The 21024-nt window shown below is 40.6% G+C and overlaps 1 protein-coding gene across 5 annotated transcripts; it reads left to right on the forward strand.

Annotated features, from left to right (window-relative positions):
- The first annotated feature begins 4414 nt into the window (after positions 1-4414).
- LOC115007191 (GRAM domain-containing protein 2B) lies at positions 4415-20557 on the forward strand. 5 transcript variants are annotated; one of them, XM_029429936.1, is made up of 13 exons: positions 4415-4614; positions 13744-13920; positions 14992-15055; positions 15245-15317; positions 15408-15511; positions 15640-15738; positions 15904-15975; positions 16326-16394; positions 16511-16610; positions 16858-16944; positions 17224-17323; positions 17798-17905; positions 18324-20557. In XM_029429936.1, the coding sequence occupies exons 1-13, from the start codon at positions 4523-4525 to the stop codon at positions 18337-18339; spliced, it is 1161 nt and encodes a 386-aa protein (XP_029285796.1). In that variant the 5' UTR covers positions 4415-4522; the 3' UTR covers positions 18340-20557. The 5 variants fall into 5 exon arrangements, with proteins under 5 accessions (XP_029285796.1, XP_029285797.1, XP_029285798.1 ...); XM_029429937.1 differs by having other exon boundaries at positions 16514-16610; XM_029429938.1 differs by having other exon boundaries at positions 13747-13920.
- Positions 20558-21024: the final 467 nt, after the last annotated feature.

Raw genomic sequence — 21024 nt, forward strand, 5'->3', positions numbered from 1 at the left:
GGAAATAGTGCTGAGGTACTGTATAACGTATGTTAGACAGATTTTCTCTAGATTTTGACACTCAGACAGATGGCTCGAGACAGATAATTCATTAATTAATTAGCTTGGTCAGGGGATTTTCACACATCAGCTGAGAGATGTTTCACTAACAGTCTGTTAAAACTGAAAAACCTTGATAGACGTATCCCTATTTTGTTCTGCCATGATGGTCTGTTGGCCTACATAATTTTATTCGTCACACTTTGTCCCATGTGATGCGTTACTCATGTACAAACCAAGGATGCTGTCATGATAGGACACAGCAAGCTATCTATCTCTCTACCAGATCTGGAAATGTGACGTAAGCATTTTGATTCCTTTAGACAAAGATTCTTTCAGGATGAATACCAAAAGAGATTTGAGAGGACTGTACTGATCCAGAACTGTACTGAGCCAAGACTGTACTGATTTGTCAGGATTGTACTGATCCATTAAGTACTGGTCCATGACTGTATTGATCCATTAGTATACTGATCCATCAGGACTGTACTGATCCATTAAGTACTGATCCATCAGGATCATACTGATCCATTAAGAACTGTACTGATCCAGAACTCTACTGATCCACCAGGACTGTACTGATCCATTACTGTACTGATCCACCAGGACTGTACTGATCCATTACTGTACTGATCCAGGACTGTACTGATCCACCAGGACTGTACTGATCCATTACTGTACTGATCCAGGACTGTACAGTTCCACCAGGACCATACTGATCTATTACTGTACTGATCTAGGACTGTACTCATCCACGACTGTACTGATCCACCAGGACTGTACTGATTAGATGCTGTACTGATCCAGGACTGTACTGATTAGATGCTGTACTGATCCAGGACTGTACTGATCCTTGCCAATGTATGCTGCCTTAACATAATGCTTTACTTTATAAAACAGGATTTCCATCAGACATGTGCTGCATTTTATTTGTATATACATGTATTGTCCTGAGTAATACTGACATACTATAGGCTTTCTTTGGAAATCCAAAATATATTGTTACATGCCTACTGTGTTTAAGAATAATATTCACACAAAAATGCACATTCCATTATTGTACAGTATAGGGGTACAGTCTGTTAAGGACCTTTATTTACTGCTTCATAAGCAGTCCTACACACCTGTGCTGTAACGTGCATGGCTGCAGATGTCTGTGCGTCATAGCCTCGTTTTTCCAGGCCAAGGCGATGCCAGCCTTCCAAGGTCGGAGTGTTTACACCAGCAGCTGATAATAAGGATCTCACTGACAAATTATACCTTTTGAAACAGATACCAGGCAGTCCTTTAAATGAAGGACATCTCACGTTCTCTTCTCTCAGAGACATGACTTGGGAAACATCAGTGAAAACAGACCGACTCGGTTCCCAAGATGTGTAATTGGCAGCACAAGAACAAATAATTTGTATTGCGACAACCTTCATTTCACTTGACAATTTCCAAAGGGGCCCAATCAGAAGGACATCTACCCACCTTAATATGAACATCTTGATTGTTCACAAGCAAACCAATCAAATCAAAAGCTTGATTTAGCGCACAGATGTCTCTAAAAGCCTTATTCTGCATTTTCTGAAATATTAAAAACTTGTTTTCACTCTTAATCTCTACTTTTTTTACAATATGTGCAGCCACTGATTCAGTACAGGTTAAGGCAAAGGCTTTGTTTGCACATTTTGTAAATAATCTGTAGGGATAATACACGTAAAACTGAAATGTTATATTACAAGCTTAACAACTTTACATGAAAGTCTTTACACCTTCCGTTGCAGACTGATAACCCACCTGTTTCAACTGCACCTCGGCCAATAAAAAATATATATTCTTAATTATTCTATCGTTTCTGTAAATTGCACTTACATTGGTTTGGCTTATTTGAAGCTATTGTACTGCCAATATTCTTACTGTTCAGAGTGGTATCCTCATGATTGTTTGCACTTATTGTAATTTGCTTTGGACAAAAGTGTCAGCTAAATGAAATGTAATGTAATATAATGTAATACATGCCAACAGTAATGAAACATGCAAGATTCATAACAACACAACCTGTCAAAGCTTTACTTTACAGTGGTTAGGTATTACAGAGAAGTACAAGAGAAAGTAATAAGAGCTAGTCAATGAAAGCTCCAGATATATTTCTCCTGTTGGCAAAACATATGTTAAAGACACCCTTCTTATGTAACTTTCTGCTCATTGGCTCTGAACAGATGGTGTGTCATTTACAAATATTGACTAGACCAGGAGAAAATTATTCAGGCTTAATGACTCACATTGTTAATATTAGTAAAATGTGTGGTCTTATGGGAAAAAACATTTTCAGTAATGAATAAACATGTTTATTTTATTTTATTATTTCCTATAAATACAATTTATTATTATTATTATTTGTATTTTATTGTTTTTTCTTTTGTTTTGGGGTTAAGGATACTTGAAAGAACAGTTTTCATTCAGCAGTGAAAGTGTGCTGTGCTGAATGTGGATTTCACGTCAATTTCACATCTCACTGATACACAGTGCCTTTCTACGAAACAGCGCCTCAAGGTCATGATATCATGCGTGGTTCGTATTCCCAAACAAATGACCTCAAACCACCTGCATATCGTGATGCTGGTGAGTCCTGGTTCTTTGCGTAGTTGCCCACTTTAACCAATTATCTATCCAGCTTTCTCACTGATGAATCACACAGAAAATCCTGTTATTGCCTACGCTGCATCTACACCCCCTTATTGCATCATATACTTCCTCTCTATCTGCTTTGTTTACTGGCAGAAGAGATGGAAGGGGAGACCGTGGGCCTGGCTGGTGTGGGCCAGATTGTGTGAGTGGGTGGGTGGGTGGTGTGTTTGCTGTGTCATGTGGCAATACACTGCCTGTTCTGTTCCTGGTGGCGTGATGGCGCCTGAGCTTCCTGGTCAGAAAAAAAGGGCTTTTAATGCTAAGATTTGTGCGCATTTCTCTAAACAGTCACCTGATAATGACTGGTTTTCTTTTTTGTATTCAAGGTCTTCATCAATACATTGGTGACATATTCTTGAGAAAGCTGTGATGTAATCAGAGTGAAGTGTGTTTCGCTGATTTGTCATGATGTGATGTATCAATGGCATCAAGACAAATTCTGGACAGTTATTTAAATTGACTAATAGGACCTTTCGTCACTCTCCTTATATAATATTCAGAACAAACATTGAACAAACCTGATAGCCAAGGTTGTACTTTTTAATGTAAAAACTATTACCAAAACAGGACATCCTACTCCATCAGGACCTGTGCTTTGTATTTTTTATATTTTACAGGGGAGTTCTCCTCACATGGAGATCAAGGTTCAGGTTCAGCAACAGAAAACCCTTACACTTGCTCATGGACACATTAAATAATAGATGTAGCAGGAAGCACGAACCCAATCGTAAAACATACAACGCCTGTCTAAGTACAACACCCTTCTGGAGCATATTCCCTCACAAGTAACACACAGTCATCCAGTGTTACTATAGTGTGACATAGCTGATGATTTAACTCTGGCCTCCTGGCCTTGGTCTGCTGACTGCAGTTGTTTCTTTTTTCTCCAGTAAGAGGGGATATGAGAAGTCCCTACTTTAGCTGCCTGCACAATGCTGGGCTGAAATTAAGTGTTTTATGCTGTGGCATTAGAATAAAAGCCACCAACTGAGCCATTGACCAGCCTTCTGATTCACTGGCCTCCACTTCCTTTCATAAGAACAGAGACATTGGTTTCCTGGCTCATTATGATACATGAGGTTGCAGTAATTTGACTTTTTAACATCATTTGTCCTGCCAGCTTTTGCAGTACTCAGTACTTGATCTGCAACTCCTCTTTTCAAAGGAATATCGCTATTTCTTATGGTTTAAAAGCCTAATATCTAAAATAACTGACAATAGCTGTATACCCATGAGTGCTATTTTATGTTACTAAAATGAATATTATGGTGTAGCATTATATTTAAGGTATAAATTTACCCGGCGTCACACAATACAATTCAGCTTTATTATAGTTTGTGGATATAAAGCAGTATGTAAAACAGCCCCACCCACGTGTACCAGTAGTTACCAGATTAAGCTAGTGTGATGTGGCAAATAAACACTATTGTTGAACCACAATGGGTATTGTCCAAGTTGTTAGGACGTGAAATGATCATCTCATAATCATTAAAAAGACCCGAGTGGCACAATAACAACATGTTTTACAGGTCTCGAGAAAGGGACAGCCCGGATACTATATAAGGTAATGGGCGGTCGGTGAAAGCCAACTACCCCGTTCTGATTGGAGAACCAGACTGACATGACCGTTTTTTCACAAGTCGTTGCCGACGCTGATTGGTCGGTTGACTTGGTCCGATTTTGGCTCATTATCTTAATCAGCCGTGGATGGAGTGAGGAGAAGAAAAAAAGCAGAAGCCGAACAAGAACGGTGGAGTCTGGCGTGGAGCGTCGTTTCTACACGAACCGACGACCACTGGCTGAGGGAAGAATGCTTGAAAACAAGAGAGAGAGATTGAAAACCTTCCTCAAGAAGATCGACGAGAAGGCCATCGTCAGAATCAAGCACTTCATGAAAGAGAGGTAAGCGGAGTGTGTGGCTAGCTCAACCGCTATCTGCCGGTTAGCAACATCAACAGGGTAGATGCTAATGGTTAGCATTTCTCTGATGATGACAACGTCTCATAAGGTTACGTTCCTATTTAACACGAAACCATGAAATGTGGTTTAGGAATGATTTTCTAACTGAAATGTACGTAAGGGGACAATACGTCTTTCAGTCAATGAGTAGACTATGCTAGCAGGTTAGCCATCCGCCTGGCTGAAGATGTGTTGGCATTTAAATTAACATCACCTTTTAGCTAACTGTGTCATCAATTGCATTCACTGACACTGAAATTAAACATTATAATCTGAAATTTAACGATTTTCGTATCTCAGTTTTAATACATTTGGTAGGTGTAGAGTAGACTGGCTGTTACGAGTATATTTGCAATATTAGTATACACACTGGGTTTTACCACTGGTTAAGGCGAACGTTATGTCGGCTTTGCTAACGTTACCATTAGTCATTGATTGAGCTGTTGGTGACCTACTCACCTGACATAGTTGATATAGCATGCATGATGATAATAACAGACTTTGATAACCCTGAGTAAAGTGCTTTTTTAGTAGTGAAATGTAAATAATTATTTGCAGAATGATGGCCATTTATCTGGGAAGTATTTCCATGGGCTTAGTTTAATATTAGGCTTTTTGTGAAGTGTTTGTACGGACACAGTACAGTCTGAGGGTTTCATTTATAATCATTTGTTTCTTTTTTCATTGGGCCATTTCCAAGAACACAATGATTGACCCACATCAGCCCTGTAAAGTGGTGTTATGTTTGTGTGGTTTGAGTCTAGTGGCAGACTAATCTATTCCATGCAACATAAATAAACAGCATTACATGGTAGAGTGGCATAAAGGGAAGTAAGTCCAGATCTAGTAAGTTCTTAATCTCGCCTGTGCCTCCTGCTCTGAAAGCATGACTTCATTCACTGGCCTATGTGGGTCAGATTGCCGTCACTTTTTCTCCTTCTGTCATGTGTGATCCAGCCCATTTTGAGACCCGGAGCAGACCAGCTTTGCACCGGCGCATGCACAACCTATTTGACTCTTATAAACATGCACACACTTATATTGTGTTACCCCCAGGGAAACAAACACACAACACACACACACACACTTGTCACACATGGGACGAGCAAGTCTATGTTTTCCCAGAAAGGACTATTTTTAGCTCCCATGAGTCGACCACAGGTGGTACATAGTGTTATATAAATGCTCCCTGTATCTCAGTTAGTGCTTCTCGTCCTCTGAGCTTTGCCTTTCACTTTCCTCCCCATAGATAGCCATTTGCTGGAGAACACGAGCCCTGCTAATCAGCCTTGGCCTGCTGCTTATCAGCATAGCTATGATGTGTCTGTAGTATGGTATGTGGGGTGATTATCTGTTTCCACAACACACACATGTATATGACAGTGTTGGGCCTCCGTGAGCCAAGGGTCTGACCATGTAAATACAACATCTGTCCATAGTCATTTAATCCCCTTCATGTTCTAGTCGGTTTGTTCTTCATATACTTAAATATTCCCTATGATAATGCTCGAGTAGCCAAGTACTTGAATGTAGCAAATGAGTAACCACACGCCTTAACGCTGAATATCTACTTGCTAGCTCATTTTGCACTGCATACAGGTTTGCAATTCACACTGTGGCGAAAAATATGAATAGCCTTGTTTCAATAGGGGGAAAAACTATTGCTGCAAAGCTTGTTTAGATTAAGGAGCCTGGAATAGGTTGGGTGGGGCAGCTTTAAAAGCGTTCTGTTGGCTCCAGGAAGATGCTCCCAGGACACAACTTCCTCGCCACTGTGGGCAGTGAAGACCGTGTAGGTCTAAATTATGAGATGTGCTGCAGGCGTAGCGGAAAAGCCCAAGTTAGAGGATGAAAACCACATCTGCAGTACTGTTTATTGCCAAATGAAGGGTTGCGTTCTTAGCAGCTGGTCACGGTTGAAATGATGTGTTGCCTCTGTCATGCTAGTGCTAATGACCACTCCTTTGCCCATGTCACAGAGCCAAGAAAAAGGCTATATTTTTCGTAGCAGTTTCACCTTTTGTACTCTCCATAGTCTGGTGAATTCCACTTAAAGTAGTTGCGATAGGTTAGTCTAATTTCAGACACACAAGGTATTCTGTCAAATCACCCGCTAACTTTTTGTTTCTCTTTTTTCATACATTTTGCCCCCCATGCATTTCCAAAATCAATCAATGTTGTTTTTCACATGAAATCGTACAAGGTACAGCTACTCCAGTGAAATGCAATGTCGTCAGCTCTTAGAATGATTGGTGGAATTTCAGCAATACACAGCAATACACTGCTTGTACCAGCTTTTCAAGCCTGCAAGTGACTGTGGAATTCATTTAGACTCTAAATGGCTTTGCCACATGTAGTACTTTTGGATATGACTGTTCACGCAGACAACCTGCTGTTCTGAGGAGCTGAGATCAACACACTTCTGCTGTAGATAAAACCCATGCCGCTTTGTATACAGTAGAGTGGCCTACTTTTACTTTTTCCAGCCGCCACCGCACCATGCTATTTCTCCCCTGCTCAAATGCCTGGTCGCTGAAAGTACTCTGCGTCGCCTTGAAGAAAGACCCTCTCTGTGTCTCTGCCCAGTTAGCACTGAGGAACTGGAGGGAGATGCTGCCTGCACAAGGCCACATGACTTCTCACTCCCAACACACACGCAGTTATTCTGTAGCACACAGACGCGTACTCTGTTCCATTTGGCACACATGCACACAGTCTTCCTGCAGACTGAGCTCTGGCAGGGCGCCACAGACGGCATGTTATTTCCCAATGACCACTGGCTTCCCTTCCTTACTGCTCTATTGAAGCATGCATGAAGCATGCATGCAGCATGCAGACGCATAATGCCTCAGTCCATCTCAAATAATTGCCAATATTTGAAAATGAAAGACAACCCATAATATTTTTCTGTTAGTTTCTGGTTTTGAAAGTAGGTCAAATAAAATAAAAAAACTAGAATACTAAACAAGATTATCAAAGATTAAACTTGCATAAACTTTGACATCTTAACTGTCCCCTTTGGCTCAATAAAGCACAGCTGCAACAATCTGTTGTTTGGAAGAAGCTGGTTCTGATTGGATGATGAGGAATCAGCTGTTCACATGACGACAATTATCCACAACTCTCCAGAAGATGGTGCTCTCACAACATCTAGATCAGCAAATTCTCAGACAATCTCACAGGGTTACATGGATGTACAACCTTTGTCAGCCTTGCTTGTGAACCTGGGACTCCTGTTGTTAGACCAGTAATGTTGCCTGTTAGAAAGCTTTGACATAAGAAACTAGCATTGAAGAGCTGATGTGGCTGATTCCTGCAGCAGGACTCCTGGGATCATGTCTCATCTCGGGAACGCAAACGAATGCATCATAACTCTACACCAGGAGTTATTTTGCCAGCTGGAATATCCTGTGCTGGGGAAGTCAGCTTTCAGTTGAGTGCAAGCTAGTGGCCAGTGAGTTTAAACGTGTGCATCTTTTATAAGATTATATAACTTGCTCGTAATTTTCTTTTTAAATTATTAATGAAATGTGATCATTGTAAAGAAGTATTTCCAGTCCTGTTTTATAACATAAAAGAGCCGGTCACCCAGTTTACTAAAGTTTATAGCTCAGCATAGACATTCCATCAAAAATGTCAGGTAACGATTTGCCCATGTTAATTCTCCAGTTTTGAATTTAGTTGCCCAATTGATGATAGGAAGGGTATATTAATATATTTTATAAGAGTGCTTTATCAGGCACGTAGATTAACATGACTAGCGTGAGAAGTGCCCTTCTCACAAGCATTGTGCAAGTCTTATCTGTAGATAGTGACAAGTGCAAGGTAGAATTGCTCATGAGTATGTGCATAGGCAGTGCATGTTCAATTTATTATTATTATTATTATTATTATCTAACTGGCAGGGACAAAAAATGGACCTCTGGTTCACCCCTTTTTCTGCTCAAATGTCACCGGGATGAACTGATATGTTAAGAAATTAATTCGACTTTTGTGAAGTTTCCTGCTCACTAGGTGTCTGCATTATGCAGCTTTGAAATGGCTAATAAAGATAACCGTTGTGTAAACTATATGTTGTGGACTATCTCTGTAGGGAATTAGGAAGTGACTTTATGCAATCGGGGGTAGATAAAGGGTTAAAGGATAAAACGCTGGCCTGTTGAACCTTTTACTTCAATGGACATCTTGTAATCCAACATTGACTGACTGGTTTTTTTTTTGGTACACGGGCTAAATGTGTAGTCTGTTAATGAGCAAGCAGGCGATTCAATGTCAGACTCGAGAGGCAACATGGCTGTAGCAATGAGCAAACCTGTGACATTTTGACTATGGCAAAGTGTATTTATTACACAGCCGTCCCTCAGCTTTCATCCTGCAGCTAGACGCCAAGAGGTGTACCGTTAAAAACGTGGCAGGCGCTGAGAAAGGTGCGTTAAAGAGTGATGTATGAGGGCTAAATTAGGACTGTCACGAGTGCAGTTGGACTTTATCTCTCTGCTTGAGTTTCCTGGATGGTGATATCATAGGTATAGAAATAGCCTATTGAACATCAGCATTCGACTGTACTGTAAATGCAACAGATCCTCTTTTCATTCACAACCCTCAGAGTATCGGCTAAATGAAATGTAGTAATGTAAATGATACTGTATTATTCTATTGACTCATTATATATTATTCTGAGCTTTTCTCCCGTTTTCCCTTCAGTCAAACACACATTCTTGTGTGTAATGGCTCCATTTACACCATCGACAAAGAGTAAGCGCTACTATTGTTATGCACTGGCACTTTTAAAGCCATCTCCTTGTTGTTATTCAGAGCAGGCTATTGTTAATGTTGTTTGTCCTTCTAAACTGAGAACAACCTGGCAATGTTTCTCTCACGCCCACATTTTTCACCGTCTACCCCCTACTGTTGTAGCCGTTTCCGCGACAACACAGACAGAGAAAGGACTCCGAAAGGACAAAGCTTGAGAGGGCATTTCAGACTTTAAGTCCTGTTACTCTTTTCAGCCCCTTTTTTCTCGTTTTCTTTCTTTTCTGGCGCTATTTTCATGTTGAGATCGGTGGTGCTTTAAAACATTGCAGTAAAACAGACCTTTACACCCACTTGATCTGGCCGTCAATGCTCAGGGTCTAAGTGCAAAAGATACAAACTGCCATACTCATTTGGCTGCCTCAACCAGTGGTGGCTTATAGAGATTGTGGAGGGAGAACTCTGTTGGTCATGGAGAGAGGAAAAGGCTTGTTGAACAAACAAGCTGCTGTGGCCGATTCTGGCTGCGCTGAGGATCTGGGAAGGTAAGACGAGTAACCGTATCCCGTTTCTGATCTTACCCAGTATTTCTAAAACCGTCCCTGATGAGGAAGGGCTGACTTGAGCAACGTTGAGTAAATGTAGAATTATTGTTTGGCTATGTTTTCTCCCTATTTTAAAATGACTGAGGTTAGGTACATGTTTCTTTCCACCAGCATGTGGGAACTTTGTCAAACTTTTTGTTGGACTTCTATCATGTGATTGTGAGTCTCATATCTGTGAAGCAAATACAAAAAAAACAAACCGCCCGTTTACCTGGAAAAAGGTGTAATGATTTATTGCTTTCTCGATTGATCGTCTGTAAATCCAGGGAAGTGTGCTAGCATAGCTGCGGTCACGGACGTAAGCCAATGAACGCCTTGACTCTGTCTTGTATGCTCCCTTAGGATAACGTCAGAACAAACGCAGATACAGGAATGGATCAAAGAGTGATACATTTGTCAGTGACCTCCATTCCACAAAACGTAGCTTTATGTGATGATGCCGTTTGGTCTGTACTTGCAACATGGATAACGAATTGCAGGCGTCATTGACTTTGTTGTTTACGTGCGCTGCTTTTTGTGCAGTTAAATTCTGCATTTTATAAAGCTACTACTGCTAGGGAGCTGGACATAAAACGGAGGCCTTTCCTTTCCTTTCATAAATCTATGCTCATTTTGTTTTGTACAACTTTTGTGAAGTTCCCAAAGCAACTGGAAACAAACAAAGCATAAATGCTGCTCTTCAGTACGAGTCTGAATTAAGTGTGGATGTAGCTTAAGTATTGTGGCGCTGCAGAGATGTCCAGGCCTACATATCTTATTCTTTAGACTTGATTAATAATAATCTTTCCAAATCGTTCATCTATCCACTGCTGCAGATCATTTAATGTGCCTTTTGCATGCTTTGAAATGTGTCATTGTGCCACGCTGGCGATACAAGTAGTCCCATCATTGATTGTGTTAGATTGTATGGTACACTGCTCCAACAAGGAAGTAGGTTAGAGGTCAAGGCCTCTGTCTGGCCATGACACACCCATTTAGGTAGGCTTTCTCCTGCTTTGTAAATATGAAGTGGTCATTAAGAAACATCACATTTATGTAGTACATAGTTCATTTTATAATTAGTGTTATTTCCACAATGTAACTTTTTGGTGATTACACTGGTTGTTACGCAACTATTCACCCGGCTTTGTCCTTGAACACCTTTTTTATAGACTCAGTTTCCTCTATTGAGACGGGCTGGGCATAAAATGTGCTTCTAGTTTCACTTTTAGAGATTAGATTAAATTCTTGCATTTATTCTACCCGATGCCCATGTTTTCTAAACCGAACAACCTGCCAGTGTAAAGAGTGCCAGTATTTCCCAGAGCCTCTGAAATAAAAGTGGCTGACTGCTAGACTGTCTGTGTGTGTATTGACCTAAACTGCATGTTAATAAGTGTAAAGATGGCCGTAGTCTGGAGTCTGTCGTCAGAGTAATACAGGCACTTTACTGAGAAATTCAATTCGCAAAACTTTCAGCATCTGTGGGAAAATTGCATCCCATAACCCTAGGTCGAGTGCTTTTTAAGTGTAAAGCACATCCATCTGAAAGAAAGGAGTGCTGGTGGCTGCCTCAGTGTTACAGGAAGCCTGCTTCAACCTGACCTGTTAATGGTGACGGTTAGTCCTGAGTAAAGGAGGAAGTTGTTGAGAAATTCAAACCGTTGTTGGGCAAATAGGTCAGGTGAGCATATTTGAACATAGACAAGCATCTGGTCAATGGTTCAGTGCTGTTTATCTAAAATTGTTCTCAGGGTGTTATCTTTTGTCTAAGTTTGCTAGCTGTTTTTTATGTTTATAAGTATTTATATTTTATAATGTATGACATCCGCTCTTATTGGTCACAATTGGATAATCAGTCAGACTAATTACAGGTAGGCATCCACCCAAAGCTGCAGCGCATGCTTTTCTCTGACCTTTTCTCCAATTACTCAAGCGATGCGGTGGTGACATTGTTCAGGGGTTACTGACGAGCTAAAAGAAAGCAGCAAGTGTTTTTCTTTTTTTTTCTTCAAATGTCAGATTTCTTATAAAGAAGTTCTTAACACCCTGAGTGCATTTAAGGAAGACTTGAGATTGTGTTGTGTTGTGTTAGCACCTTGGCATGATTCATTGCCTAAGGGGGGGAAATAATGCACCACTCCTAGATTGGGCCCGTCTAAGCACCCACAAGTATTTTACTTTCTCACTCAGTGCTTAAAAAAAAAAAGTATAACGTCTCTTATCCTGCTTTGCCCTACCAGAACGAATCCCAACAAGACAGGATTTTGATGCTGGAAATTTCTGTGGAAGATTTTATGGGATGGACCTGGGATTTTATTGGATAGTTTTATTTTTTAAAACATGTTGTTGCCTGCGTGTGTGTGTGTGTGTGTGTGTGTGTGTCTCTCTCTCTCTCACATATGCTTGTCCGGCTCTGGGGGAGTGGCTCAGTTTGACGTCACGCACTACGGAGTGTCACACCATTCTCAACACAAAGTTGCTTCCTCTTAGAAGCACATTCATATTGCAATACAGCAACAGGTTTTCTTCTTTCTGTCAGGATATGGCAAAGGACCCTGACTTAACTAGTACAAGAACTACTCTTGGACGACACATTTAAATCTTAAAGAGAACGAGTAACAATCTTTTGGGAATATTTTTTTTATTATCTCATTGACTTTATTTTTGGAGAGTGAGGCCAGTAAGTATAGCTTAGAGATAATAGAGCGTTTTGAGTTTTTTCATAAGAGAAGGAAATGCCTACTGTCAGTAGGTATATGAGTTTTCGTTCATCAAAGCGGTTTAAAGTTACAAGGTAAGCTAGTCTTTGTTGTTTGTCTTTTTAGTAGTTTTGCTAAGTTGAAGACCTGCTTGTTTTTTTTATGCGAGATGGAGGCTTCACTCCGTCAGTCTTGTGTGGCCTCATATCTTTTCATGTATAGTCATTGTTAATGTCTTTTGATTTCAGCAGACTCTGTAGTCTTTAATGAAGTTGTAGCTTGTTTCTTCCTGGTCAGTGACAGGCCTTGGCCTTTGAAGAGCAGATTGGCTGTAGTAAATGCTTTAACCTTCCTTTTTTTACAAGACTTGCTACAGTTTTATTGAAATTACATATTTGCAGTCAGTTTAAGAGCAGGAGGGTTTGTCGTAAAGGTGTTATTGTACAGCCACATCCAGCATGCTGACGCAACTTGCATCAATAAAACTTTCTGATATGGAAATGTGGGACCTGTCCCAACACATCGTAAAGATAAACCCATTTCCATCATGCCTATTGGTTGAATTGAAATGCAGTTATTTAGTTCCTAAGACCTCTAAACAATATAATATAAGTAACTCAATCCAAGTCAATGTGAAGTGTTTATCCAGGCTGTTCTTTGGTGCTAGATGAGGACACTGTAGTGTACAGGAGATAGTGACGAGCATCTTCGCAGAAACATGTAGGTGGTCGCTGCTCTTGATTTCCCACACTGTCTTCCTCTATTTCTATTTAAATATGTTCTCATCATTTAGGTCTTCTATTCATCATCTGTGTTAAAGTGTTTTTAGCTTGCTGTCGGTGTGCTATTCCTGAAAGTATGTTTATACAGAGGTGAAGTTTTATCCGTGGGTGTTTTGGCTCGTGGTGAAGTTGCAAGTGATTGTGTTTTGTAAAGTCCTCGCTGTATCTCTTGGAAGATGCATTCAATATGCCTGTTGTATGTACACATGAAAATTATTTTAAAATCTTTTTTTCCTTTCCTCCCATGTCCAGCAGCTACCCAGTAGAGAGCAGCGGTGGCGTGGTGCCAGCCAAAGTGAAGAAAAGCAGGAGCAGCTTAAGCAATAGCAGCATCAAGAAGGTGGAGGCCAGGAAAGCCTTGAGCCTCGAGGCGGCCGAGCTCGAGATCCAGCAGCAGCACAAAACCATCACCCGACAAGTAGCCGTCAGGTAGGACTGACGACGGGGGGGGTACAGTTGGATTTTTACATGAGCTGTTTGCAGCACCTGAGGATAAAAACTCAACGTTTAAAATGATTTAAAAGATAAAGCCTTAAAGGTCTTTAGTACTGTTGAATGTAATCCTTTACACGCACACGCAGTGGTGCTAAACATTTAGCAGATTCATGACGAACCACTTTTGTTTAAAACTGTCTTGCTTTTAGACTTGTTTTTAAAATAGCTTATCAGATGCGCGGAAAATAATGTTTCTGGGTCTTGAAATGCAGAAACGGCCCACATTGGATAGAGAGGAGACTCAGAGTTATTCTGAAGACTTATCACAAGACCAGACGTAATTCTCAGCTGGTGTTCAGTCGTGACACACTCATGACTGCACAGCTGGTGTACACCGACATCTTCTCACATGATTCACATGATTTAAATGTGTAAGGTATATTTGTGATATTTGTTGGCGTGAAGAGCAATGTTCATCCCTACTGCTGCCTGCGTGACAGTGTGATTACCCAACCACTCTGAACATGTATCACTTTGGATTGAGGAACATCAACACTAACCACAGTTCAGTCAAGAAAAAGAAAATAATTCAATTAAAACTTTTTTTTTTTAACAGGCAATACAGTTTTTAGACTAAGAAAAGAAGCAAATGGATCACTGCAATCCTGCCAGACACTTCAATGTTATGATGTTGTTTTGCCTTTTTTGTTACATTTTCGGTTAAAATCATACCGTAGATTCATTTTGGACCACACAGTAACTTCATGTCGGTTGCCATTTAAGGATCAGGCATCGAAGTTCTGATGCTTTAGTCACTTCTGGTGCCACATAAGTACAAATAATAATTTCTGAACAATTTGGGGCCATAGATCACTGACTCTCATGATCTTATTTAACTTCTGTGGCAGGTTTCGTTGGAAAGTCAGAGGGGGTTTTGCAACATACGACGAAATGCATATGGCGTTAAAGTGTGCAGTCATGTAGTGTCTCAGTATTTCCTCACATTAACCTGCTGAAGCCACAGACTTCCTTTTTAAATGACAGCTGTGATCTTTCTCTCTGCAGGTCGCAAACATTCGATGTTGACAACAGAGGCTTTGAGAGGACGGAGGGCACTGGCTCGCAAAGTGTAAGTTCACAACTTTTCATTTAAACGCTTTAATGAAAAGGTTTATCATACTTGCTGAGGTAGTGTGTGTGTGTGTGTGTGTGTGTGCGCTTCATACTAGACCAGTGCATTTATTGAAATATGCTCTCTTGAAGTGTTCTGATTGTTTTTCTTCCCCCCCCACCCCCCCCCCCCCCCCCCCCTTTTTAGAGTTTCATAAAGCACAACCAGACATTCCACAAATTGTTTCCAGACATTCCTAAGAGTGAAGACTTGATACACGGTAGGTTAACGCAAAGGGCGGACAGAATGAATGACTAAATGAATGAACCACATAAAACTAAAAGGTGTTTGTGCTCCTCTCCTCTCCCAGCATACATCTGTGCCCTGCAGAAGGAAGTGCCCTACCACGGTCGACTGTACGTCACTGACACCAATGCCTGTTTCTACTCCTCAGTTCTGCTCAAGGACACTAAGGTAGGCTGCAGCTCCGCCCTTCCTGTTTAATCTTAATACATTTTATGTTTGTAATATCTCAATTTGAATCCTTGTATTTCGGCACATTGTTCCACTTGTCCTAACGTTGTCTGTTTGGGCTCTTGCAGGTAGTTATTCCAGTTTCCCATATCCACATCGTGAAGAAGCAGAACACAGCTTTGCTGGTACCCAACGCCTTGTCGATTCGCACGACAGAAGGAGACAAGGTCAGTTTCTCACCTTCACACAGTCTATTTTATAACGAGATGTTCAAAGTCAAATGTAAGCCTCTGCTTTTAAAATAAATCTAATCTCTTCCTGTGTGTATTATACGGTTCAGGTTTGTAGGCTCGGCTGACGGCTAATATTCCTGCTTTGTTTTCATTGTTTAGTACCTGTTTGTGTCACTGCGGAACAGAGAGTCATGTTATCAGCTGCTGCGTTCAGTATCTCCTCAGATAGAGGTGAGTTGCTCAGATTAAATGTTTCATAGTTTTTAGATATTCAGAAGTTCTGCAATGGTAAAATGTGATGCTAAAAATCAAATGGTACATTTGCTCTTTACAGAATCCCAAATTCAGTCAAATGTTTTTGAGTTTTGCAACAGAAAGAGGGCACCAACGCCGCTGTTAGAACAGTGCTGCATAGCTCTAAACATTTAGTTTCATATATATATGTTGACAGTCGGAGCATGCCGACTATCAAATCCATTTGACAGAACTATCTGATAAGACTATCACAATGAAAGTTACTTTTCAAAGCTGAAATGCTTGATGAAGCTACATTTGATCTAAAAGCCTTGTCTGTGTTACAGGACGGCAGCACGAACGGTAGCCCCGTCTTCTCCTCAGCTGAGAACAGCTTTGATAAGAGCAAACCTGTGGTATGCAACATTTTCTTAATATTGCAAAAAATGTCAAATGTTTCACATTATTGTCATCGTTATTGAATTGTAGGATAGACTGGTCTGTGATGGTGTTCCCTGCTCTCTTCTCTCAGCAGAACTCCAGCCTGTCCAGCCTGGACGACAGCTTCGACCTGTTGGATGGCGCCGAGACTCAGTCTTTACGGGACCAGACTCTGCACAGACCAAACAGAGGTGAGGATCCTTTACGCCATGTTTACATGCAAAACATCAAAGCTAGTTAAGATAACAACTGTACCTGGAATTATTATGTATGTATCACTTTGACAGTCACGGTAATCTTCGGCTGACATCAGCCATGACTATGGACATGGACTAAAAAAACGTTGCGTTTGTGCCGTTATCCCCTCGTTCTCATTTTTGTTGACGTACAAACTCCAACAGCAGGCGAACACTGATTTCTCTTTCCCTTCTTCAAAAGGAGTGCCTAATGGGAATGGCCCAGATTTCAGAAGCCTACACATGCAGCAGAGTGATAGCTCATCCTCAGAGGAACTGTCAGTTTCAGGTAAGAGACTCGCACACAATATAACAATAGTTTCCAGCTAAGTCCTGGAAAACTAGTTAATAAAGTGAGTGGCTGGTAGAGTAGCCAACTGACCGTCAATTTAGTGTCCTGCAATAAAAAGTGAATTTTGCATCATTATCATAATGGTTTTCATTATGTTGAGATATTTGTTTCTGTTTTCTCATAGCTTCCTTGTGCATCTCACACTGCGCAATCATCTCCAAAACATGCATACTGTGCAGAAGTACTAACGTTATTGTTTCCTTTTTCCGTGTGCAGGTGGATCGTGGGTTTGGAGTGTGACAGAAAAGGCCAAGTCCCTGCTGGTTCAGAGAGAGGCCAGCACCCTCAACACTCTACTCTTCATTTACTTGATTCTGTGAGTAGCACTTCCTCTCGACAGTATGTCTTCCCCTCGCTTTTTTTCTTCTTCTATCCAGTGCCTTGTCTTCCCATGTGCTAAATCTGCTCCTTCAAGTCACACTTTTTAAAGCAAAGGCTGAGGAATTTCAGAAACTTGCTTGGATGTCATCATATAAAAGGCATTGTCCAACTTTTTATGCATCTTTGCAAACCTATTTTTGATGGCTAACACAAGAAGTATACTGCAGTTCCTTAAACTATATATATTAATCCATTAATAAGCCTCACACTCCTGCCTGCTTACAATAAGTAGTCCTCCAGTTTGAGGGTTGTAATCTGTAATGTTGGCAGTGCAGTTGGTTAATTGGTATGAAGTGTGGCATGTAGTCCTTATAGGACAATACAAATGTTGGTTCACTGTGTACATGCTATAATGCATCATTGACCTTTTATCACAGTGAGTGTGACTCGTATGTTTTGCTTGTTACAGGGTTGTGCTGCTGCTGCTGTCGTCTGGCTACATTGGTTTACGTATTGTGGCCCTCGAGGAACAGCTGACATCCCTCGGGGCCCTGCCTGAGTTCACTTTACAGAGCGGGTAAGAAGTCTTTCTCTGAATTTAAGCCTACATGAACACCTTTTTTATAGAGTAGTAGTAGTAGCCTCACAACTACACTGTGCCATTAAAGACACAATTGGTGAAGTTGGCCTTAAGACGATCCTCCATTATTACACATTTCTGCCCCTTGGTGGTCAGTGTTGTGTACATATTAAGATCACAGGAAAAGACTTCTTTGTCCAATAATTGTGTATATATACATACACACACACACTCCACATGACAAACAAATACTTTAGTTTCTAAAGGCTCTGAAAAGTAAATAAAATCTAAAAGCATCCTGTTCACCTCAAGAATGTACTGAGGCTTAAGTATCTGAAATGTTGCATACATGGCTGTGTGTGTTTAGTTTGCTTCTGATATGCCACTCAAAACCGGTTTCCTCGTCTTTTCACAGGTACCAAGAAACATAACACTCTGACTGAAGGAGAGATCGGTTGCCTCGTGGTCGGAGGATTATTTCACACCTCTTCCAGCAGAACCCAGCGGGAGAAATGTTCTCGAGACTGTGCTTCCAACATGGCCTGTGCTGTTGGCTAGAGGAATAATGGCCTACCTGTGCAATTTCAGAGGCAACTTGTTAACTTGAAGGGCTATACTTTCTCCTAGTGCACTAAAGAAATGGACATGCCACGACTTCACACAGAGCCGAGCCAAAATTCCTACACACACACTGCCTGTTTGCAGCGTGTCTGTCGTTGAAACCAAAGCCAAGCGGCTCTCGGCAACGTGCCGCGCTAGCCAAGTCGACGGCCACTTTCCTGACAGAAACTGTTCCACGTCTGTGAAATTGTGTCATCATTGTCCTTCATACGGACCCCTCTCCCTGAGCATGCAGTCTAAACAGGGCTATACCAATCAGCATTAGCCTTCTGTAGTGCTTGTTATTGCACCTCAACACCAGAGACGTAGTGCTATGCATAACCAAAGATGCACACAGTGCATGTCTTTTGCATGTGTGCACGGAGATGATTTTTTAAAAATGATTTACCCTTCTACCATCTATCAGCGGAATATACAAATCTGTCCATAAATTCTGTTGGGTACGTCTCTCTAAATGATTCTTATCTTAATCAGCTGTGGGTTGAAATCGCTGAAACCTCAAAATCAGATCGGCCCATGGAGGCGTGATACTCTCATGATGGGCTTTATCCTTTCTGTCTTTCTCCAATCAGCGATGGTTGCAGTATTACTTTCCTCGTCTTTGGCATGATTTAAAGCAGTTTAATGATCAATGCTCAGAGGTCATTTTTTCCGAATGCATCATCAATGCACAAATATTTAATACAATAGGACACGAGGTTGTGTGAGTGTGTGTGTGTGTGTGTGAGGCTTTTCTACAACTTTGGTCTTCAAGAGTGCATTTTCAAAAATCTGTCTGTTGGTGTACTGTCTGACAACGTTGTGTTAAAAGAACAAACCTCTTCGACTGGCCTCTTGAAGACCCAAACCGGCATTTCTAAAAGTTTCAGGTTAATTAAAGTAGCACCAATAATGTATTTCTAATGTTCATGCATGTGTCTGCAATACCGACACTCGACTGATACTGTATATGCATTCTCACTCTTGTCAACCGAAGAGGAGAATTTGCAACCACACTCCGAGGTCCAAGTTTTCAACGGCAAAACAAAGTGGTCCCAAGAAGAAATTTCAATATGCAACAAATTATTATGCATGGCAAGATGTAATTGATCTTTTTTGTGTGCTGTTTTTTTTTTTTTTTTAATGGAGCTTTGATGTTTGTGGGGAAGAAATTGTGAGAGACAAAGGGGGAAATAATTGAGTGAAAGGAGGAACTGCTCAATCGAGTGAGTGCACTTTATAAAAATGTGTTGTGCCTGTCGCAATCCAAGACTTTGTGTTTTTTTGGATTGGGAAGAAATGGCAAAGCTGGCGTTCTGTGGTCTCTGACGGTGCTTAACTTGTTTTCACTCAGGGGTGGTGGGCACTACCTGCCACGTGGCTTTAGGTCGTCGTCGTTTCCTTTTTGTCATTTCAAAGTCTAGTGCTCGTGATGCGGTTCACATTTTGTACATCTTGGCTTTGGGGTTTTCTCAAATGTCCCTTTGAGAAAGAATACTCCTTTTTATTGAGATTGACTTGTATTTATAATTGATTGATATATCTGTATTGAGCTTCTCAGAATGTCTTTTTTTTTTTTGTTTTCTCCCCTCAACCCTCGTATTACCTTTTTTAAACTAACCTAACGATGCATATCCACGCCACATCTCAATGATTTAACATCAACCTGTTTGTGGATGCTGTTCTTGACCAGGTGGAGCGAGTGGGTTAACTTCAGCTACATCCTGTTTTGAAGAGTCTTATTCTTCTGTTCAGTTAAGGTTTAAATCAACATGTTATTACATACAGTACTGTCAGTTCTTCTAATCCCCCACCAGGGGGCAGCACACACATCCACTGTCCTCGAATGGACTCTATGCAAGAATCCCAATGAGGGCAGTATTTGTGTGGTTTTGCACTATTCAAAGTGTTGTAAATAATTTTGTATCGATTGTTTATGTCCTTAATTCTACTATGGTCCTATATTTATTTGCATTCTGTGTAATTCAAAGAAGTCTCTGTGAGATGACTTTGCTATTGTTCAAAATAAATCAAATGTTGCGAAGTAAATCATGATTTGTTGTTACTGTTCCTACACAAGACTTAATCAAATGGATTGAAAAATAGCTTTATTTAGGAAAGATTTTGAGAGTGGCTCAGGTAAATTAGAAACCAGTGAAAACATCCACGAAACACGTACAACCATTTGCATTTCACACCAATGTTTGTGAGGTGATGCACATACAGAAAGAAACTTCAAATCTTTATATTTAATAAATAAGGTCTAATTTTGACAAATTGCGAAGTGTTTCCAGTGCAGATTATCTAAGAGTTGACAAACTTGTTTATAATTTTGGAGCTTTACGTCTCCAGTATCAAACTGAATCTGGAATACTTTCATACGGAGTTATACACGCTTGCTTATGATATTTTATCCTTACTCCGTCTGAAAAGTCTGTCATCCAAGTCATAGGATATTTTACAGTGCCAAGCCAAATGCAACTGTAGTTTTCTTAAAATATATTAAAGAATTTAAT

Source organism: Cottoperca gobio, chromosome 4 (genome assembly GCF_900634415.1).
Source record: "Cottoperca gobio chromosome 4, fCotGob3.1, whole genome shotgun sequence".
In the NCBI taxonomy this organism is placed as follows: Eukaryota; Metazoa; Chordata; class Actinopteri; order Perciformes; family Bovichtidae; genus Cottoperca; species Cottoperca gobio.